This window comes from Cloeon dipterum, chromosome 4 (assembly GCF_949628265.1).
Source record: "Cloeon dipterum chromosome 4, ieCloDipt1.1, whole genome shotgun sequence".
Classification (NCBI taxonomy): Eukaryota; Metazoa; Arthropoda; class Insecta; order Ephemeroptera; family Baetidae; genus Cloeon; species Cloeon dipterum.
The window spans coordinates 5,383,011-5,402,801 of NC_088789.1; the positions used below are offsets into that span (position 1 = coordinate 5,383,011).

At 45.0% G+C, this 19,791-nt stretch overlaps 4 protein-coding genes across 23 annotated transcripts in view; 2 read left to right on the forward strand and 2 right to left on the reverse strand.

Moving 5' to 3' along the window:
• The window catches only part of LOC135944083 (serine/threonine-protein kinase MARK2-like), a 30,191-nt gene extending 16,420 nt beyond the window's left edge, over positions 1–13,771 (forward strand). For 3 of the 20 annotated variants that reach the window (XM_065490799.1, XM_065490815.1, XM_065490809.1), the window contains 15 exons: positions 2,064–2,213; positions 2,270–2,372; positions 2,433–2,569; positions 2,620–2,812; positions 2,865–3,085; positions 3,420–3,624; positions 3,936–4,048; positions 4,413–4,665; positions 5,237–5,440; positions 5,816–6,050; positions 6,572–6,745; positions 8,099–8,326; positions 10,154–10,189; positions 10,490–10,604; positions 11,488–13,771. In XM_065490799.1, coding sequence (XP_065346871.1) covers positions 2,064–2,213; positions 2,270–2,372; positions 2,433–2,569; positions 2,620–2,812; positions 2,865–3,085; positions 3,420–3,624; positions 3,936–4,048; positions 4,413–4,665; positions 5,237–5,440; positions 5,816–6,050; positions 6,572–6,745; positions 8,099–8,326; positions 10,154–10,189; positions 10,490–10,604; positions 11,488–11,706 — 2,586 coding nt within the window. In that variant the 3' untranslated portion in view covers positions 11,707–13,771. Of the gene's footprint in view, positions 1–2,063; positions 2,214–2,269; positions 2,373–2,432; positions 2,570–2,619; positions 2,813–2,864; positions 3,086–3,419; positions 3,625–3,935; positions 4,049–4,412; positions 4,666–5,236; positions 5,441–5,815; positions 6,051–6,571; positions 6,746–8,098; positions 8,327–8,580; positions 8,925–10,153; positions 10,190–10,489; positions 10,605–10,690; positions 10,770–11,487 lie in introns of those variants that run through there. The other 17 variants (XR_010575272.1, XR_010575273.1, XM_065490803.1 and 14 more) reach the window with 17 other exon arrangements.
• A 729-nt stretch (positions 13,772–14,500) lies between these two features.
• On the reverse strand, positions 14,501–16,207 carry LOC135942987 (ADP-ribose glycohydrolase MACROD1-like). The gene is made up of 6 exons (XM_065489368.1): positions 15,899–16,207; positions 15,658–15,777; positions 15,476–15,604; positions 15,067–15,183; positions 14,899–15,014; positions 14,501–14,842 (listed from the first exon to the last, which is right to left on the reverse strand). Exons 2-6 carry the CDS (start codon positions 15,761–15,763, stop codon positions 14,624–14,626), a joined length of 687 nt encoding a protein of 228 aa, XP_065345440.1. The 5' UTR covers positions 15,764–15,777; positions 15,899–16,207; the 3' UTR covers positions 14,501–14,623.
• Positions 15,899–18,005, reverse strand: LOC135942984 (ribonucleoprotein PTB-binding 1-like). Its single transcript, XM_065489366.1, has 2 exons — positions 17,770–18,005; positions 15,899–17,540 (listed from the first exon to the last, which is right to left on the reverse strand). The coding sequence occupies exon 2, from the start codon at positions 17,524–17,526 to the stop codon at positions 16,255–16,257; it is 1,272 nt and encodes a 423-aa protein (XP_065345438.1). The 5' UTR covers positions 17,527–17,540; positions 17,770–18,005; the 3' UTR covers positions 15,899–16,254.
• A 215-nt stretch (positions 18,006–18,220) lies between these two features.
• LOC135942988 (uncharacterized) lies at positions 18,221–19,789 on the forward strand. Its single transcript, XM_065489369.1, has 5 exons — positions 18,221–18,352; positions 18,408–18,625; positions 18,675–18,818; positions 18,878–18,980; positions 19,038–19,789. Exons 1-5 carry the CDS (start codon positions 18,349–18,351, stop codon positions 19,196–19,198), a joined length of 630 nt encoding a protein of 209 aa, XP_065345441.1. The 5' UTR covers positions 18,221–18,348; the 3' UTR covers positions 19,199–19,789.
• Positions 19,790–19,791: the final 2 nt, after the last annotated feature.

Consider the following 19,791-nt stretch of genomic DNA (forward strand, 5'->3'; position numbering starts at 1 on the left):
CGCATCCTGTTCTACAATTTATTAACAGGCAGCAGCACTCTCATTGTCAGGTCTAGTGTAAAATTTAGTTCGCATTTCAAGACCTGGTATTTTACGTTAAAAATACATAATACCAAATTGTGCCTTCACGGCACCTAACTCGCGAGTAATGGGACTTCTACCGTTTGTGTCCGTCGGGGAGCTTATGTGCCAACCCCCCGAAAATTGCGGCTCTTTTGCATTCACCCTTGTTGTCGGTTTTTTATATGCCTATTTCGTCGGCACCTGCTTTGGGCTGCACCAGCGTCGGAGGTCGTTCGCTCGCCCAACTCTCTCTCTCACACACACTTAATCAATAGCGACCACTCTAATTAAGCTGAGCGTTTTTCATCCGATAATCCTTTTTGCACCATGGCAAATGCAAATTAGTAATGGCGTAATTTAATCGGCCGATTATCTCTCGGTGGCGGCTGCAGAGATGCAGATGAGCTTTTTGTTGCTCCTGCGGCGGCAAGGTCGCAGCTGAAACAAAGCGGCGCTTCCTGTGCACGACGCTGGAATGCAAATGCTGCGGTCCCCTGCCCCCTGCACACAGCCGTCTGCATTTTCTGGCGTATTTTCGACGCCCCGTGCCTCGCATAAATTGATAACATGGGCCCGTTTGCATCGCGATCCGAAAATAAATACGCGCGTGCCGCCCAAACGCACATTTTGGCGTGGCGAAGAACGCTCGTTAAAAGCTTTATCTCGCAACGTGATTTCACAGTGCGAGGATAATGAGTGCGTAGCAACCTGAGCCAACTCGCGGTATCATTTGCATGCGATAAGGCTCCATCGCCGACAATTGACATAAAATTACAATTAACTCTGCTACGAGCACCTGGCACTGCTTCATCACATTAGTGGTCCCCAGCGAAAAATTGGCGACTCGAACATTTTTAAATCAACGCATCTACCAACTGACCGTTTTCCACGGCACATAGCATATGTTCCACTCGAGAGTTAACGCAACTTTTTTATTTTGGGTTTCCAACCAAACCCGGCAGTCGTTAGTCCTTTCCATTCTGGAAGCCAAGTAGATATTACGGATGCTGTTCACATTCGCAATTTTGTGTGCGGCGGCTTGATTTCAATTTTTAATTCTGTAGAAATTAGGGTGTGTAGGTTGCCGTTGCCGCGCGCCTGGAAAGCCTGAAAGCCGTTTTTACCTTTTGCGGTAGCAATAGAACCGGCCGATTGTTGTCCGGACGCACGCAGAGGGCACTTTGCGGTTCCTCGACCACAATCATCGCAGTGCGTCCCCGGCGACTGGCTGACCCCATAACTCAAATAATGCTCTGTTTGTCCCGTAGACGGTGCCACTACGGCTCCGCGCGGCCAATGTGCCAAGTTGGACCGCTCAGGATCCACTATTCTCCCATTCGACTGTGCGAATATTAATTTCAACAATCCCTAGGCACTGAACCTCACATGCAAAGCTAGTATGTAGTTTAAGAACTTTCAGTTGCGGTCTAAATTTACCTCTTTAAATAATTTAACACCTGAAAATATATCAAAACGATTTTTTGAAAGTTGATTAAAAATCTGTTGAAATCATACAGGCAAAGTTTCAGATTAAATTTGCATCTGGAGTTTGAATTCTGCGGGCTGGCCCACAAACCGATTTATCTCACTGCAGCCGGCTAATTACCGCTCAAGTGCTGCAGATGCGCTCACTCGCCTCCTGCAATTGACGAGCAATCGACGTCAGACGAGCGCGTTTCTTCCTTTGTCGCGATGACATTTTCTTGCCGTTCGTGCCCGTTTTGTTTCCGCATGCAAATCGTCCTATGAGCATGCAGCTTCATTAAACGCGCCGCGACCCCAACCATCCTTGATCCCGTTCGTTGTTCAAACGTTGCGGACAACTCGTCAATCAGTCCGTTTGATGTTATCTCGTAGGCAGAGATAAAAAGCGCACATCTTCGGTTTTCACGCAATGGCACGACCTACATGCAAGCAAGCCTCTGAAATTTTTTGCGTGCCACTTTTTGTTTTGTCGCCACTCTCGATTTTTGTCTGACCAAGTTTGTGTGTTTTTACAGACGGCGGACAGCACGACGCCTCGCGTCGCATCCTCTCGCAGCCGCACCTCGGACGAGCCACACATCGGCAAGTACAAGCTGCTCAAAACCATTGGCAAGGGAAACTTTGCTAAGGTCAAGCTCGCCAAACATGTTCCCACCGGCAAAGAGGTGACACAAAAACTTGGAAACAAATTTATGAAATAACAAGGTTCTTGTTTTCGCAGGTTGCAATTAAAATCATAGACAAAACTCAGCTCAATCCTAGTAGTTTACAAAAACTCTTCAGAGAGGTTAGAATAATGAAAATGCTGGACCATCCAAATATTGGTGAGTGCTCTCGTCTCTTTGTTTGTTGTACCGTCCACTCATCTCTTAATCTGTTATCAGTTAAACTGTTTCAAGTGATTGAAACAGAAAAGACTCTGTACCTGGTAATGGAATATGCCAGTGGGGGAGAGGTGTTTGACTACTTGGTGCTTCACGGCAGGATGAAGGAAAAGGAGGCGCGCGCCAAGTTTAGACAAGTGAGTATTTCTTAAACGAGAAACTCGTTAAATTAACTCTCAACTCGCAGATCGTGTCGGCTGTGCAGTACTGCCATCAAAAGAAGATAATTCATAGGGATCTGAAAGCTGAGAATCTACTGCTGGACAGTGAGATGAACATTAAAATTGCCGACTTTGGCTTCAGCAACGAGTTCACGCCCGGAAGCAAACTAGACACCTTCTGTGGCAGTCCTCCCTACGCAGCACCAGAGCTCTTCCAGGGTATGTGTGCGCCTTGCGACATGGGTCTCAGTATTAATTGAAATTTCCCCAGGCAAGAAATATGATGGTCCAGAGGTGGACGTGTGGTCTCTCGGTGTGATTTTGTACACTCTGGTGAGTGGATCGTTGCCTTTTGACGGCTCAACCCTGCGCGAGTTGCGGGAGCGGGTGCTAAGGGGCAAATATCGCATCCCCTTTTACATGTCAACCGACTGTGAAAACCTGCTTAAGAAGTTCCTTGTCCTCAACCCAGCGAAGAGAGCCTCGCTTGAGGTAATTTCACATTAGTCGTCTCACGCACCTCAAAAGTGCACCAAAATCTGTTTTTTGTGTGTGTCGATAATGCTTTCCTGCTGCTTCCCACCACCGATCTCGGGGTTTATTTTCCCTATCCCGGATCTAAAAAGCACTTACTGAAATCTGGCTCAGAAATTGTGTGCGATATTCAAGGAGCTCCATTTTTGAATATTCACGTAAAAGATTTCTTTGCCGAATTATCTCACAATTCCCCCGGGTGTGCACTGGCAATTGTGATACTTAATTTATGCGTGCGGAACCCGCAAAGCAATATTGGTCATTATTTTGTTATACATTAATCGGGGGGCAGTGGAAAAGCGGTGACTTGTTGCTGGCCCCACAGAACATCATGAAGGACAAGTGGATGAACATGGGCTATGAGGAAGACGAGCTGAAGCCATACACAGAGCCCGAGCCAGACTTTAAGGACATCAAGAGGATAGGTACGCCATCTTCGGCTACCTCTGCATGCGAGAAAATGCGTGTGACTGCAATAGCAAGTGAGGAGGCTAGAGGCAATTTGCAAATTTTCTACTTTCTTACATTTTATATTATATATACATACGTATTATACACACCTTTGGTTCAATTTTCAGTTTGGTTCTTGTGCATCGTAGTGGTGGATCGAATCCTCTTAGTGGTTGCCAATCATTTTGATTATTTTTTATTTCGATTCTATTGATTTTTACATCATTTTGTGTATGCAGAAAAATTTGCAAAATGTTTAGTCTTACGTGTGCATGAGTACAATGTGTGCCTGTAGAAAAACACTTTTGATTTGCAACCCCCTTCTTGGACTGTCACTGATATTGGATTTCTTTTGCAGAGGCTCTAGTGAATATGGGATACTCCAGAAGTGAAATCGAGGATAGTTTGGCCAATTGTCGATACGATGATGTATTTGCGACGTACCTGCTCCTTGGCCGAAAAGCCACTGATGTAAGAAGTATTGCCCTACTCCATCTTGCCTACTTGACCGTGATACTAAACTAACAAACAACTGCAGCTCATTGAAAGAAATACCTGTCCAACCAAGAGGAATAACAAAAACATTTTAAAACAAGATAGTCTTTAAATTTTACATTGTCTCTTGGGTTCCCAAGAAACTAATTAGGGTTTCTATGTTTTGTTACTCTCATATTTTTCATTAAAAAAATTTTTTTTTTGAAGTACACTATTTTTATTTTAAGGTTATTGTTAAAATCTGCATGCTGTAGGCCTGAAGCAACTGATGTTAATAGTGCCCTTTGTTTTTCCCAGATTTTACATCTTTTCACTTAAATAATCTTGTTTTCCTATGCAGCCCGAGAGTGATGGTTCGAGATCTGGCAGCTCGCTGTCGCTGCGCAACATTCCGCCGGCGGGCGCGACTTCAACGACTGGCGCAGCGGCCAACAGCGCGCAGTCACCGTCGCACGGCCACCGAGGGGTGCACCGCTCGATCTCGGCGACCAACTCGAAGCCCAGCCGCCGTGCCTCGTCAGGCGGCGAGAGCTTGCGTGAGTCCCCGGCAGGGTCCAAGGACTCCACGGCTGCAGCAGCCACACCCTCTGGTGGTGGGCCGACCTTTCTCTTTTTCCAATTTTCGCTCCGGTCGGCAGGCCCTGGTCTTTTGTCTCCCTTGGAACTATTACAATTTACTATCAATAATTCTAAGCCAGATTGATATTCACAGTTTCTGCTAGTTACTCAGGCTTTTTTTATTGGTGTCTAATTTGAATGGTGCTGTGCATTTTTGTCACACATTTTGATACACTCTCATAGAGCTCCGTGTAAAGAGCCAGATGCTGTTGAGTTGGATTCGAGTGAGGCCAGTGTATCTGTTGGATGTTTTTCTCTTTTCGCTCGGACGTTGGCCTCTGATCGTATCATATATTCATGCCAGTGCCTGCTGATATAAGGGCTCTGTTTGATTTTAGTAGCCGAGTTGGTGTTAAAATGTTTTTGATAAATAGCTTAGACATTATTTGATAAAAAATCAGCATGAATATTTTAAATAGTAACTAGCTAAACAAGTAATTCAGGATGCATGCTTTAAAGGAAAATATAATTTCAATCTGGTCTCTGTTGGACGCTGGCTGCGATTACTTAAAAATTTTCAACTTTGCTATTGGATTTGCGACACAGGTGCTCCTGCGCTGACCCCGGGCACCAACCACAACCACTCTGCCGTCACAAGCAGCAACTTCAAGCGACAAAACACCGTCGACTCCGCTACCATCAAGGAGAACACAGCGCGCATCAACTCCGCGTCGGCTGCCGCCTCGGGAGCAGGCAGACCGTCAGCTGCCAAGAGCACTGTGTCCAACATTCCAAGCCTGGACACTTCAGGTACCTAAACGAAAATTTATCCCCATCGCCTCATGAACCTTAGATTTGTAGTGTAGTCGTATGAGTTGCTTTCAATTTTGAGTCGGTTAATTGATCAAGACTGTCACACCTGTAACTGTCACACCTGTAAATTTTATTTCATGCGCATAAATTTTACTAACACAATGAGTTTGAATTTTTAATTCCAAATGGAGGGGTAATATACAAACATACATTCATTTTTTTATGACTTAAATCATAAAAATCCCAACCAATGTAAATAAATTTCCAGTAATTATATTACAGGATGTTATTTTAAAAATCAACCTAAAAATTTCATTTATCATTTTTCCCAAACTGTCCAAGACTGGTATTAAAGTTGGGTTTGTTTTTCAGCGTGGTCGAGAATAATCCTCTATCTACAGAAATTTTTAAGATGTGGGCCACATTTGGTTTCAGGCAACTCTGCAAGCCCGAAACCTCGAGGAGTGACCAAGTCCAACACAATGACTGGCAACCGATCGCTGGCCGGCGGTTCGGTCGGCCGGCGTAGCACCATCAGCTACGAAGCCAAGACTGCCTCGACTGAGAAGACAAACGCGGTAGGCGGTAGTCTGGCAGACACCCCTAGGTAAGTCCCGTCTCAAATAAATTTTTGCCCCTGCTCATTTTTTCAATAATTTATCGGGAGGAACCGCCGCTCATGTAAAGTGCTCTCTGCGTGGCAGTGTGTGTGTCCTGCTTCCGGCCGGCGCGCGCACACCCCGTCGCTATAGTTGTGCAGCACGACCCCTGCGCTTTCGTCCTTGAGTTGCGTTTCAGTTATTTTGGTGACTCTCGTGAAGCGGAGGCGTTTTACATGAGTCGGCGGCCGGTTCAAATCGTCATGCCACGGATCATAACTAACCTCCTGACTGATTAAAACTCTCCTCTTGAGTAACAGACCTCGTCTCATACGTTATCTTATTTTCCACGCCTTGGTTTCTTTCTATCGCTTTTTCCTTTCTGATTTCATTCATTTATTTTCTTCCACTAATCTCATAAACCTCACACTCTCAAACAATCGCGAAATGCCCTATGCCGAGAAAGAAAGAGAGAGAGAGAGAGTAAGAGAGTAGGATTTGATGGTTTGTTGTTGTTGTTCTGTGCCAGCGCGGTGGCAGAGTCTGCTCCCCCCTTACCCCCGAGCAGGTCGGCCTCTAGGGGTCACGCAAAGTCTGCCTCGATTTCCTCTTCCACCGCCGCAAGTGCTACGGGCCCCGCCTCTACGTTGGCAAGCCGCGTCACCAACGAGCTAGACTCTTCCCTAGACCCCCTCAGGTCAAGGTAGTACCACTCACAAACACACATTAAACGAGAAAGAATCAACTCCCGCTCACCGTGCGGGAACGCCTCGCCCTCTGAACCCAAAATCCCGTCGCCACTTCACTATCCTGCAGTCATATCCACTTGATGGTCATTCGTCACTGGAGAATTTGAGGAACTAAAGGCATTACTTTTAAATTTGATGGAGACCAACAACTCTATTTTGTTCCCTAAGGGTAACCCAATTTTTTTCATTCTCAATTCATATGTAGTGTCTTTTCTTGCCTTTGTTTATCCCGGAAATTTAAACTTAAAAAATTGTCGATATCCTTTTATCATTCAGTATAGAGCAGAATGAGTTAAATGCTTTGATAAAATTTAATGCTCCAATTTTGCATTTATCTACTTCCACTCATTTAACTGGGGACGATAAAAAATAAAAGTTTGCATCGCGATCAAACGTTGGCAGAAAACAAAAATATTACTTTGACCAGTCAGCACTCTTGAGGCTTCAAGTCGGCTTCTCACTGCTCGTGTTGTGGCTTTCCGCGTGCGAAATGGATTCAAGTGACTATCACTGCGTACCCTGTGCAAGGCAAGAGCAGTGGCTGCATGCGGCGTCGGACTGACCGTGGCTATAGGCGCGCGTCTCACCTCGACCTGCGTTTCTCCCGCGCAGGGGGGGTGACACGACGCCGTGCACGGGTCTCCTTCCGCGTGCAGCCCGCTCTCTAAAATCGAGTAACTAAATCATCAGTAATTAGGTGTATATTCAGTGTTTTGAGTACGAAATTTGCGATCGCAGGATTCTACGTACACACCTTTCTCCTATGATTTCGTGTTTTGTGTTGCCACGCAGCTGTCTCTCTCTAAATATTATCTATATAGTCTTTCTTGGTTGTTATGTTTCACTTTTCTCCTCTTCGTGCCTTTTCCTTCTCCCCTGCCCTCTTGAATATTAACAACTTTGATCGTTGGGCATGCACTCGTTGCTTGAAACCAAGCGATGCATGCGCGAATGGCATGATTGCGTTTACATATTTTCACCCCTCGTTGGAATGATTGATTTCCTCCTGAAGCAAGCGCTACCTTCTTACATTACAACTATTATTATCATACCTTGAACTAGGCTAATGCACTCTGTTGGTCAGTCTGATAATTTTTGCAAGCTCTCTCTCGCTTGAGCCCCTCACTTTTTCGACAGAAGCTATTGTCATTATTTAGCGGTAGCCATATTCAAAGTAGTTGAGAGTAGCTTTTGGCGCGGCGTGACGAGGGAGGACCTTCAGCAGTGCTCAGTCAGTTTGTCAGCCAGCTTGTTGCATGCGCGACACTTTTGATTATGTTGGTGTTTTCTGTCGTGTTGTCTCACAGCTCGAACCGCACCCCGGCCTCCCCCGCCGCCAGTAACCGCCAGCCGTTCCCCAGGAATGTGCCGAGCCGCTCGACCTTCCACTCAGGCCAGAACCGGCAGCGCAACCACGCGTCCACGGTCGGTGGCTACTCGCCGGGCACGCCACTCCAGTCGCAGGACACGTCGGCCATCAGCCACTCGGCCCGCACCTCTTTTTTCTCCAAACTCTCGTCGAGGTTCTCCAAACGGTAAGCATTGCAATTATTCCACTGTTTACATTTTGTGCTCCGTTTCGGACCCTTTTTGACGTTTGCCGCTTTCGTAGTTTTAATTCCAGCAGAGCCGCCGGCCGGGCGCGAGAGGCAGATGCGCGGAATACTCTGTTTTCGAATTCGGGTATTCCACCGACGCCAACCTCTCGGGCGCCGGCTCGCTGATTTTTTTCTCTCTAAAAGTGTGTCATTTTTTATTTCTTTTCTCTCCTTCTGACGGACCGTCGCAGCTTTTGAGAATGTTTGTCCAGACCGCCGCCAATGTCGAGTCGAGCGCAAATTGATTGTTGAAGAAAGTGACTCTGAATCGGACAAAGAGAGTCCGAGGGGCGGTCACGAGTGTGTGCGTGTGCATGCCAAACCACTCGTGGTTTCAGCGCTGTGCCACAGACTATCTCTGTGTTGAATTATAACATTTTGCTTTGATTTTTATAAATATTTACGTAATAATATACATACCACTCGAAAGTATTCTTGACGGACCGAGAAATCACTCGGCCAGGCTGAAAAATAAATCTGTTTGCTGTCGATACACATTATTAACAAGAATAAAGAACGCAGTACTCATAATCAACGATGCCCATTTTGATTTGACTGTCCCGAAGAACAAAAAATCGCTTCTTGTGCTGCCTAATGTACTTACTAATTTAACAATCTTGTGCGATTGGATTAACGACTGATGAAAAGTGACTGGAGACGTTTTTCCTTCCTTGCCTTTACCGAAAGTACGAAAGAAGACGCAAAACTAGTCGGTTGTCGAGAGAAACAAACTCGCTAGTTGTGTGTGATGCGCTACTTCTTCTCTCTTGTAAATTGAACGAGCGTCCGCGCGCCGGCAACAGCTAGGCCTAAAGGTGATCTTAACTTTTTTACCTTCTTCTCACTCATGTTAGACAATTTTCTGTGTCGCGTGTACCACTCGATTGTCCGTTAGCTGCTGTCCCCGTCCATTTTCACTGTTACTCCAGGTTTCGCATCAAGTCTAACCTGCAGGTTTTTATTTTAATTGGTAATCGGCACCGTACAATTTGCACTCCTTCTTAAGAGCAGTTTCTTGTCTTTTAGTGAATGCGATTATTACAATCCCTTAGACCCTCGAGTTTGATGGTTTTAGACTTGAAAAATCTGCCTTTAAAGCCTGCAGGTTTTTTTCGAACCAAATTTTTACTGTCCTGTCTTGTTTCGTGGTTAGCACCGACCTGGACGTCGAGCTGGTACACACGTGGGGGCGGGGAAGCTTGGCCTCAACTGTAAATAGCCCACTAACACGTGGTTGGCTCTCGAAACCAAACCGATGATGATGATTGACCATGTTAGACACGCTAGTGGCGATTCGCGCGGCCAAACTAACTAACATTTGAACTCGCGCCAGATGGACACCTCTAGGCCTGCTGTGATGTCAGTCAGCTTTCTGTACAAAGATCCCAATTAACCAAGCCCCGTGTTTTTGACGAGTACGAACCGCACAGACCCAAACACAATACACACCACTCGCTGACTAATCTCTAATCTTTCGGTGGTGGTGGTGGTCAGACACGGACGGACTTAAACACACGACGTGCTTGTGGGACGGATTTCCATTTTTTTTCTAATACATTATACTGTACATTGTGCATGGTGACGACTCTCTCGACATTCTGGGCTGTTACTGATTGATTTGCTGTGTTTTGGTTGGGCCGTTATGTTCGTACTGCTGAATTTGCCGCTGCTGATGCTAAATAATATATATATATATATAATTATTATTTCCTCTCGCCTTGATCGATGTGTATGAGCCGCTGCTACATTTTGTTTTCGTTTCAGCCCCCTGGAGAGCACCGTCCCTAAAACAGTAGTTAGGTATGTTGTTTTGTTTTGACTTTTATTTTCCATTCCACTAGAGCTAGACGCGCCTGCCGATTAACGCCAATCGCAGCCGCTGCCCCCTGGCCCCCCATTTCATTTCGCTCCCTGACGCAATTTTCTCTAACTAGACGCGAAATTGGATGTGTCTTGAGTAGCTTTCCTTTTCTCACTGCTGTTGAATGTTTAGTAGTGACCAAAAGTGCTAACTTCAATAAGTCGACTCCTCCATCTCTCTGAAATTCCTTTGTCCTCTTTTTGCCACTGTGATCACTCATCGTCCGGTTCAAATTTCAGCCCGGCTGCCGTGGGCAACGAGGAGCAGATCAAGCCGAGGTCGCTTAGATTCACGTGGAGCATGAAGACCACTTCGTCCCGGGATCCGAACGAAATAATGGCAGAAATCAGAAAGGTAATTAAAATTGAGCCCCCAACTCTATTTCAATCTCCAACGTCTTCTTGTTCTTCCGTGTGTTAATTTCGCTTTTTTTGGGTCAGACCAAAACCGAGTCATGACGGTCTGTGCCCATTTTTGGCAGTGCAGAAGGCCCTGCCCCAATTCTTTTCTTTTCGTGAGGTAATTCCTATTTTGTTATTACATAACTTTACTAAAACTTCCAAAGGAACTTTTTGATGGGCAAAAGCTGTAATGCAATAAAACACTAAAGCTTTCAAAAGAATTATTACTCTTAGAAGGATAACACAACCTCCTAAACTAAATTTATAAGCGTTGCCGCTCATTACTGGAGGAATATGGGAAAGTATTTCCCCACAAACACCTATTGTTTGCTGATTTCGTTACAATGAACGAAATTGCTTTGAAATTCTACAACATCCAAATCTGCTGCAACACCAAACTGATCCAAGAAAATAAGCATATGTTTTCCATTTGGGAATTACAATTAATTGATAACACATAGCTGAAAACATGCTCTTTTTGTTATTTTATTTGAACGAGACACCTCGTTTTAATTCGTCAATTATTATATTATTCTAACAAGCCATATCTTTGGATAATTTGGGCTTATATTTGAAACATCGTCCTAATAGACGATTGTCGTCTTTTTCTAGTCACGCTTCATTAAGAAAAAAACACAATCAACTTTATATTCTTGCATTGCAGTTTCTCTTACTCTTATACAATTTTCCACTCAAATATTCTAGATATTTTAATTAAAATACTTGAAAAGTAAATTAAATCATATCCATTTTTAAAGTTCTGCCTTAGAAGTGTTTTTTTCCTATTTATCCCTCGGTATTGAGGCAGGTTAAAAATTTTGGTCTGACCATTGCAGGTGCTGGACGCCAACAACTGCGACTACGAGCAGCGCGAGCGGTTCTTGCTGCTGTGCGTGCACGGCGACCCGAACACGGACTCGCTGGTGCAGTGGGAAATCGAGGTGTGCAAGCTGCCGCGGCTGTCGCTGAACGGGGTGCGCTTCAAGCGCATTTCCGGCACCTCGATCGGCTTCAAGAACATCGCCTCGAAGATCGCCAACGAACTCAAGCTGTGACTACCAGTGCTGGACCGAGAGGGCTTGGAGCTCGAGGAGGAGCTCGACGAAGAGGACGAGGACCTCTCCGTGGCATCCACCTCGTCGGCGCCACCGCCGGCCCGCTTTCATCAGGCCGGCAGCAGTGGCCGCGCCTCCAAGCCTCACAAATGAACCCACCCCCTTCGCCCCCGCCTCCCCACGGCCCCCGGCAGTGCATTCTCGGAAGGGGTCCGTTTATTTGTGCATCTCGGTCCGGATCCACGCGCCACGCCCCCAGGCTCAACCCTCCGTTCTGTCCTCTCCCGTTTTTTATTTATTCGGACGTTTTCTTTCCGTTTTCGCCGTGTGCGTGTTGAGCCCCCAGTTCGGAGTGGCGTGGATCCGCAGCTCCAGCGACAGTTGCGATAATGTTTGTTACTTAAACACACTCACACTAAAAATAACAACTCCGTGGAAATATTATGTTACGACTACGAAACGAAGAGAGAACTCATTGTTCAACACCAGACAATGTTACATAAAAAATAATGCACACTTCACCTTAGGAATCGGAACAGTGTGATCGGGCCAATGTGCTTACTTTTCATTCGTCGCATTGATTGGTTTCATGGCTCTTTTCAACGGTGTTTCACAATCATTGTGGCACGAGACCGTTTTAATTTTAAATTGACACGGTAAACAGCAACACACACTCACAGGTGAAGCATGAAGAGGATGCGTGTTTGTGATACAAAAAAATATATATATGATTTTGAGCAAGAGAGGGAGAGAAAGCGAGATGAAAATAAAATCGTCGAAAAGTGAGTTTATTTTGAAGAGAAACTTAACCAGTTGGAAATGAAGTTATCTATATAACGAACGCTATAGAAGAGTATTATGGTTAGTTGAATCGTGGGTGCGCGAGTGCAAGGATAATTGCCGACTTGATTTGATGCAACCATAATTGATTATTAATTATTATTATCGTCACTGTTATATTTGAAAGTGGTAGTTTGACGACAAATCTCATGTCAGCAATCGTCATTTCTAGGCAATTGAATGTTTTCCTAACTGTGAGAGACAACTGTCACACGGAGCATTAGTTGACAGCTCCCTCCCCGATCGCGAAAAAGAAAAAAAGCGTTTTTGAACCAACTGCAGTGTTCTGTCTGATTTGCCAACAAGTCTGATACCAAATTTGCGAGGCCTATCACGAGTAGAAAAATTGGCAAATCTGCGAAATGCAGAATCCTCTCTCTTCTCTATTTTTCTGTTTATCATTTTATTTGTTTTGTACGTGCAGAGATTTTAAGTAATTGAAAATGGACTGTTTTTCGCAAACACCGATGTTGACGACGGAATCCGTTATTCGTACCGCTCTGGACTTGTAAGACTGCGAATTTGCATACAGAAGTCCAACAACAACAACAACAACTTGTTTTAGTCACCGCCTGATTAACAAGGCCGCCGGAGCTGCTGCGTGGCTAGTGAGGAAAATGCCTCAGCGCGGTTGCAGCTCTCGCGGACGCATTCAAAATTATAATTTCAAAGTGTAGATATGTGTACATTTTTTGTGAAAATGCGGCCAGGAGTGTTTTTATCGTTAAGTTGTGACGCATATCCTGGGAAAAATGAGAACGAAAGTACGCGGATTAGGCCTGGAATATAAGTCACTCTGAAACGCACTATGTAAAAATGGGATTAACAAGACGAGTTTTTGAGGAAATGCAACAATCTATTCAACACTCACAAAATCACATACGGAATACACACACCAACAGTGCTTCTTGTTGAAAAATGATTTCAGTGTTTCAATATGGTTATAATAATATATATCTTTGTAGATACTTGTATCATACCGTCACCCGCCTCCACGACCGCCCGCCCCCCACTGTTTTAGCAGACGAGAAAAATTCAAATCGTAGACCTCAATAAACACTCCTCGTATTTCATTCATTTCTTGCTTTTATTGCTGGAAAACGCGCTGTATTTTAATTATCATAATTATTGCTGTGAAGAGCATTCTGGTGAAAGCATGGGAAAAGTATGACTGTAGTGTTGACTTTATAATAAAAGTGAAAATAATACTTATTACGAAAACAAAGCCAAGTCTTCTTTACATTCTTCCATCATTGCTATTTGCAAAATTTGAGTTGTAAACTAAACTGTCTCAAGAACCTTCCAAGTACCAAAACTGGTTTTAAAAGTCGGTAAGATGTAATGCAATAAAAGATTTTCCGAAGGCAAAGCTCCTGATTGTTTGAATTGAGAAAATGAAAAATTAGTTTGTTATAAAGAATATAAAAGTGTTCACTCTATAAACTAAATTCAATTATCTTGGAGGAATTATGTATCATGGACAAATAAATGTATTAGTTAGAGCTAATATTGCGCAAAGAGCAAAAAAGGAGCGTGCCTTTAAGGCACGATTCATGGCCTTCAAGCCAACCAAAATAAATCTAATTTTGATGAGGGTGTATGTGTGGTAGCCTTATCATCCTTTTTCTCATATATTTTTTTGGCTAACCACTTTTGCTCTGCTATTCTATTATTTTAAATTTTATGAATTGTAAATATTGCCCAAGTTAAGCCTGGTTCAAGTGGTCTCATTCTTAAGTCAAGAAAATACATGAATGAAATACCTTCAATTAAGACTATTAGTGGGTGTTAAAAATGGGCCACATACCTTTTTATGTTAGATAGGATATTAACTTGGTATTAAACGCACGCGTTTTTAAATCTGGAAGAATCAAATCAAAAGCGCTTGAAATGAGAAATATCATGAGACATGGTTGATGAACTTATCGTAATCATAGCTAATGAGAGGCAACAATGATTAAATAACTCGGAGGGTTTTTATTTCATTTTTATTTGCTAAAGGTGCGTAAAGAGGAAAATGTACACGAAAACCGAGTATCTTCAACAGCTTAAGTAAAAAAGAGCATTCACGACAGTATTATTGATCATTAGTGGTTTCCTCTGGGGATTTGAGGGGAAAGTATATCTGCATGAATTTTCTGTAGAGTTTCTTGTCGATTTTGTCAAAGAGACAAAATATGATTCTGTCAACTTGGTCCTTGTTCTTATCCAGAAACTCCCTGCAGGTTGAAATGGCTATTTCAGCAGCCTTCTCGTTCGGGAATCCATAGATGCCTGTGGCGATGCAGGGAAAGGCCTGAGAAAGCAATACAGCTCATTTACACATTAGAAAACTACCAGATTAACACTTACGAGTGATCTAAGGTCTGGAGAACCTTCAGTCTGCAGCATGTGATCCAGGCAGTTGATGTAGCAGTTCTTCAGGACAACGGGATCCTTGTCTTGAGGTCCAACAGCGTGAATGATGTCTATCCAATTCAAAAATTATTTGCAATTAATGACATGGAATAAGAGCCTCACACTTTGCTGGCAGCTTGTAGCCGCCAGTCAACTTGGCTTGGCCCGCTGGGCAACCGTTCAGCGAATCACACTCATCTTCCAGTTTGCCTCTTGCTGCTCTAAAGATCGCTCCGCAGACTGCAAACGACCATTAATTACTTCCAGTTTCTTGCATTATTTATCAGTTACAATCCAATCGCTACACACCTCCAAATTCAAATTCAAACTTTATTTATTTTATGCCATAGTCAAACATGATGTGACTCTTCTCCAAAATGCAAGCTATCCATTTAAATCCAATTTCATGAAATATTATCAATCTAATCTCTGGAGAGTCTAATGACATTTAGTCATTCCTAACGCATTACTTATTATATCTTCATTTCAGCGGTGTATTTAAGCAAGGGTTTTAAAATCATGGATTGCGTACCTCCTCCTCCACTGAAGAGGGAACAGTTGGCAGCGTTGACAATCGCGTCAATCTCAAGGGTAGTGATGTCGCCCTCAAAAAGCGACACTTTGCTGTTGATTTCGTCGTCAACTCTGACCTTTGGTTGGTCTGCAAGTGACCCGAGAATGAGCTTTCAGTTTGTTGAATGTCAAACTTAGTACCTGTGGTGGTCAAGGACTCCTTTTCTGCGAACTGGGGCCAGGTTGGCAGACTTTCAAGAGACACGTGGTCTTGGTCGTAATACTGCCTCTTCTTGTCGAGTGGCATGGTCAAGTATTTTTCTGCAACAACCCAAACCAATTTTATGTTGAGAAACTTGGGGGAGTAATTAGAATGAACAGAAACACAGATTCAAAAGGCGAAGGAAAGAGGCAAAGGCGAGTGAGAAAACATGATACGTACATCTTCGCTCGTCTTCCATTCGGTTGGCTGCTTCGAGATCGGTTTCAGTTCTCCCGAGCAAAGTGATGATGACATTGATAATGACAGGTGGGGACAAATGGCGTATTTACAACAGGAATGAAAATAGAAAGAGCTTGCAAGTCACTTATGAACTAGAATTGGCACAAAAATTCGTACAAAAATATAGTAAAAAAAACATGAGAGTACAAAAATAGGTTTCTCATTTGTCATGTACACAAAGTAAGTATTTGATTGAGTTTTGTTAAATTCAAATTCCACCCGAAATCAGTATGGATTGCACAAATAATGTGTGAAATAATGGGAAAGACAGGAAAGGAAGGGGACTGGAGTCTGACTTAGAGCTCCTTCCTCTTGCGCTTGAAGTAGGAGTCGGCGTAGTGTCCACCGATGCCCTGCGAGTGCTGTCCGATGTAGTTGTTTTCGGGGCTGGGTTCAGGAGAAGGTGGGATGTGGTTCATCTTGCGCTTCTGACCCTGCGGCGTCTCGGGCGACTTGGGCTTCGACTGATTTTGAGGGGGCTGGGGCTCCGGGGGCGGGAGGGGCGGCGGCCAGGTGGCAGGGTTGAACATAGGCACGGCGGGGACCAATAGCTGCGACCTGGGGGGGAAGGGCAGGTTGTGCACGGACGCCAGTACGGCTTTGGGTGGAGGCGGCGGAACCGCTGGCGGCGTCTTCTTGATCTGCTCCGTCATCACGATGGCCTCGAGGTTCTTGGCGAAGATGGGATTCTGCTTGGCCAGGTTTTGCATCTGGCGGTAGACGAGCGGCGACGGAGGGTCAGGCAGCAGCCCTCCAGCCGAGCGGGCCTCCTCCTGCCGCTGCAGGAACAGGTTGATGGCCCGCACGCCGGGTGGACAGAACGAGACCTTGAGCGGGCAGCCGTTGAGCTCGGCGCCGTCGACGGCCAGCCAGGTGGCCTCAGCATCCTGCCACGAGTGAAACTCGACGAGGCCCCAGTTCCGGGGACCCGTCAGGCACAGCTGGCAGTAGGGTGGCGACGTCACGGGGCTGAACACCTGCCGCAGGCGGCTCAGGTCGCGGAAGTTTTCCGGCAAATTCTCGACAAGCATGCACTTGGAATGCAGCGCGTCCAGGGTCTGCAGGCTCAGATCGAGCACGTCGCACGTGGCGCCACGCTCGATTAGCGCCTTTCGCGCGCGTAAACAGTGCTCGTACAGCGCGAACTCGGCCACGGCGTAGCGTTTGGGGGCGCCCGTCGCGGCGCATCGCATCTGGAAGCAACGCACCAGAGGGCCGAACGTCTCTAGGGTGGCGTGCAGCTGCTCCTCAGGGAGGCCCGGCGCCAGGTTGGCCACGCACAGCAGCATCAGCTGCGGCGACGGCTTCACCGGGATGCGCTGCCCGCGCATCAGGAACACGCGGTCAGGGTCCCACGCGTCCAGAATCTCGGGCGCCGACAGTATCACCTGCGCCGCGCTGGCCCCGCTTGCGCTCGTCACCAACTGCACGGACGCGACGTCCACGTCGGACAGCAGCTCTCGCACGTCCTCTTCGGTCACTTGCCGTGGCAGGTGCTTAATGCTGAGGAAGCGGCCGCGGTGAAGCTCCCGCCGCAGTGCCTGCTGCACTTCCTTGGAGTCACTCATTGTCGTCTAACGCGCTACAAAACAGGAAAAATTGCAACACACGGATGTGAAGGACGCGCGTGGACAGTGGACAGTACAAGAGGAAGAACAGGAAAAGTGACAACACAAATTTTTTGCTTGATGTTTAGTGTTTTAGGTGTTTAAGTTCTATGTAATGTATATATTATATACATATAATACATATTATATACATATAATACATAGGGGTGAAATTATGTTACTGACACAAAAACAAGTTTTTACCCTTTGCTTGCTGGTAAGACATGATGCCCTTGGCGAAGCTTTTGTTTCGCTTGAAAAGGTACTCGTTTGGATTTGGAATTGCAACTCTTCTAAGCAAGCGAACAGCTAATAAATTTCGAAAACCGATCACTAACGGCAACGGATTCACAAGCGCCATACAAGTTCGTTATCTTCCCACCGTTCTGCGCTGCCGGCTGCCGCCGCCGATTAGCCGAGCCGGTTATCTAAAAAACGTAAAAAACGCACTTCAGCAGTGCTGCCAACGAAATTGCACGTAGCTTATTTATTATTATTTTTTTTGCTTTGAATTTTAATTTTTACTGAAATATTATTTCCCTTTTTTCTTTAAAAATTCATTTTTTTGGAAACCAATAAAATCGCTCTAACTAATTGATTTTTTGATCCTATTTTAGTTCATTTAATTTTACGGCAACCACGCACAGCCTGCTTTTTATTTCACCCGCGATAAATTTAGTTCCAAAATCAGCTGATGCATGTTTGTTGATAAACAGAAAACAGATTCAGACAATTCCCAGCTTGACATTCACACTTTGATATTTTAAACGGCACTTACACTCAATGGGTTAGTCTGCAAACACGCTATTTTTGCATTCAACATTGTAATATCCAAATTTCAGAGGAAAAGCCGTCTGATCAACCTTCCAATGCATCGCCAGGTCCAGGGCGAGGTTGGAACGACCCTCCTCTGTTGCCGCCTGCCAACGGAATGAGCCCCAGCACTGGTGCCATCAAGAAGTCTGGCAGGACCCTGAACAAAAGGGTCGCTTTCCCTTTGTCTGGCAGCGCCAACCAGTCACCAAACAAGGCGCCGTTGAACCTGGCTGCTCCATCTCTAGTATGATAACAATGAAATGCTTAAACAGATCTGACAGTTAAAATTCTAGATGCCCCCGACAGTTGCACTGCCCCCCAAGGCTATCGACGCCGAGGGCGCCTCTGCCGAGAACTCTGAGCAGGATGAATCTTTAGATCTTAACGCCACGCTTGCAAATTTCGAGCGAGTTTTGGAGTCTACTTCGAAATTTGGCGTGAGTTTGTCACTAAAGCTGCACACCAGGGCCAGGAATAAATTTTGCAACTAATTTAGGGCAAGGCAACTGTCCACGCGGAACTAGAGAGCATCAAGTCAATGTGGGAAAAAGAGCAGCTTAACGACGATGTCTGCTTGGCCATCCAGAGGCTGTCTAAAGGTAAATGTCCCTGAATGAACTCGCAGAACCATGTGAATGTTCCCTCCTGACATTCAGCTCTGCTGGTGAAAGACACGAAAAGCGCCCAGGACTCACTGAGCGCGATTTCCAAAAGTCTGGTGGCGCGGCATGACACTGTTGAATGGTCCAGCGCACTCCGATCTCTCGTCAACCACTTTGCCCTGGCGTCTGTCTACGGTGAGCCAACTGATAATTAAGAATCGAAAACTTCAGGGCCTTGGAGGTTCTCTTCATATAATTTGTATTTTTTATCGTAATTTTCCATCTAGATTATTTGTCGGGGCCTTAAACTTTCCAAGATCGGTGATTTATTCCTGAGTTTTTAGTTGCACCAATCAGGCAGAAATTGAACCTTTTTACCTCTTGATTTAGATATATTTTCTATGACTAATCTATGGGGAAATTTTCCATTTCATTTTAAAAATAATGGCTATACTGGGGCCTCAAGAAGCCTTAAGTATCATATAATTAACTGGCATTAAAAATAAAATGACTTTTCTTCAACAAAGCTGGAGGGAGGTAATCAATTTCAGGCCCCCAATATCACAAGTCCCATTGGCGCTAAATTTTATTCATTCTCAAAATAATTTAATGATTCACCCGCCATTGCGAACAATGAAATGTAATGTTATTAAGGTAACCCGGTGCAATATGCGACGAATTATTTTTAAAGTTCAATCTTGTTTTTCGCCTTAAATTGTATCATTGTTGATTCAATTCCGTGCTTCATTGAATGTAGCTAGCATGTTGGACGTAAATAAACATTTGTGATTTAGAAAATGAAACAAGC

What these genes read in the sequence shown, in the direction of transcription:
- LOC135942988 (XM_065489369.1), top strand. An exon ending in ACCTGGCTGCTCCATCTCTA is followed by an intron (nt 18,626 to 18,674) that starts GTATGATAACAA and finishes TTAAAATTCTAG; the next exon opens with ATGCCCCCGACAGTTGCACT. An exon ending in CATCCAGAGGCTGTCTAAAG is followed by an intron (nt 18,981 to 19,037) that starts GTAAATGTCCCT and finishes CCTGACATTCAG; the next exon opens with CTCTGCTGGTGAAAGACACG.
- LOC135942984 (XM_065489366.1), bottom strand. Translation starts at nt 17,526, where the DNA reads ATGAGTGACTCCAAGGAAGTGCAGCAGGCACTGCGGCGGGAGCTTCAC.
- LOC135942987 (XM_065489368.1), bottom strand. Translation starts at nt 15,763, where the DNA reads ATGCCACTCGACAAGAAGAGGCAGTATTACGACCAAGACCACGTGTCT. An exon ending in GGAGTCCTTGACCACCACAG is followed by an intron (nt 15,605 to 15,657) that starts GTACTAAGTTTG and finishes GGTCACTTGCAG; the next exon opens with ACCAACCAAAGGTCAGAGTT. An exon ending in CTCCAGACCTTAGATCACTC is followed by an intron (nt 14,843 to 14,898) that starts GTAAGTGTTAAT and finishes TTGCTTTCTCAG; the next exon opens with GCCTTTCCCTGCATCGCCAC.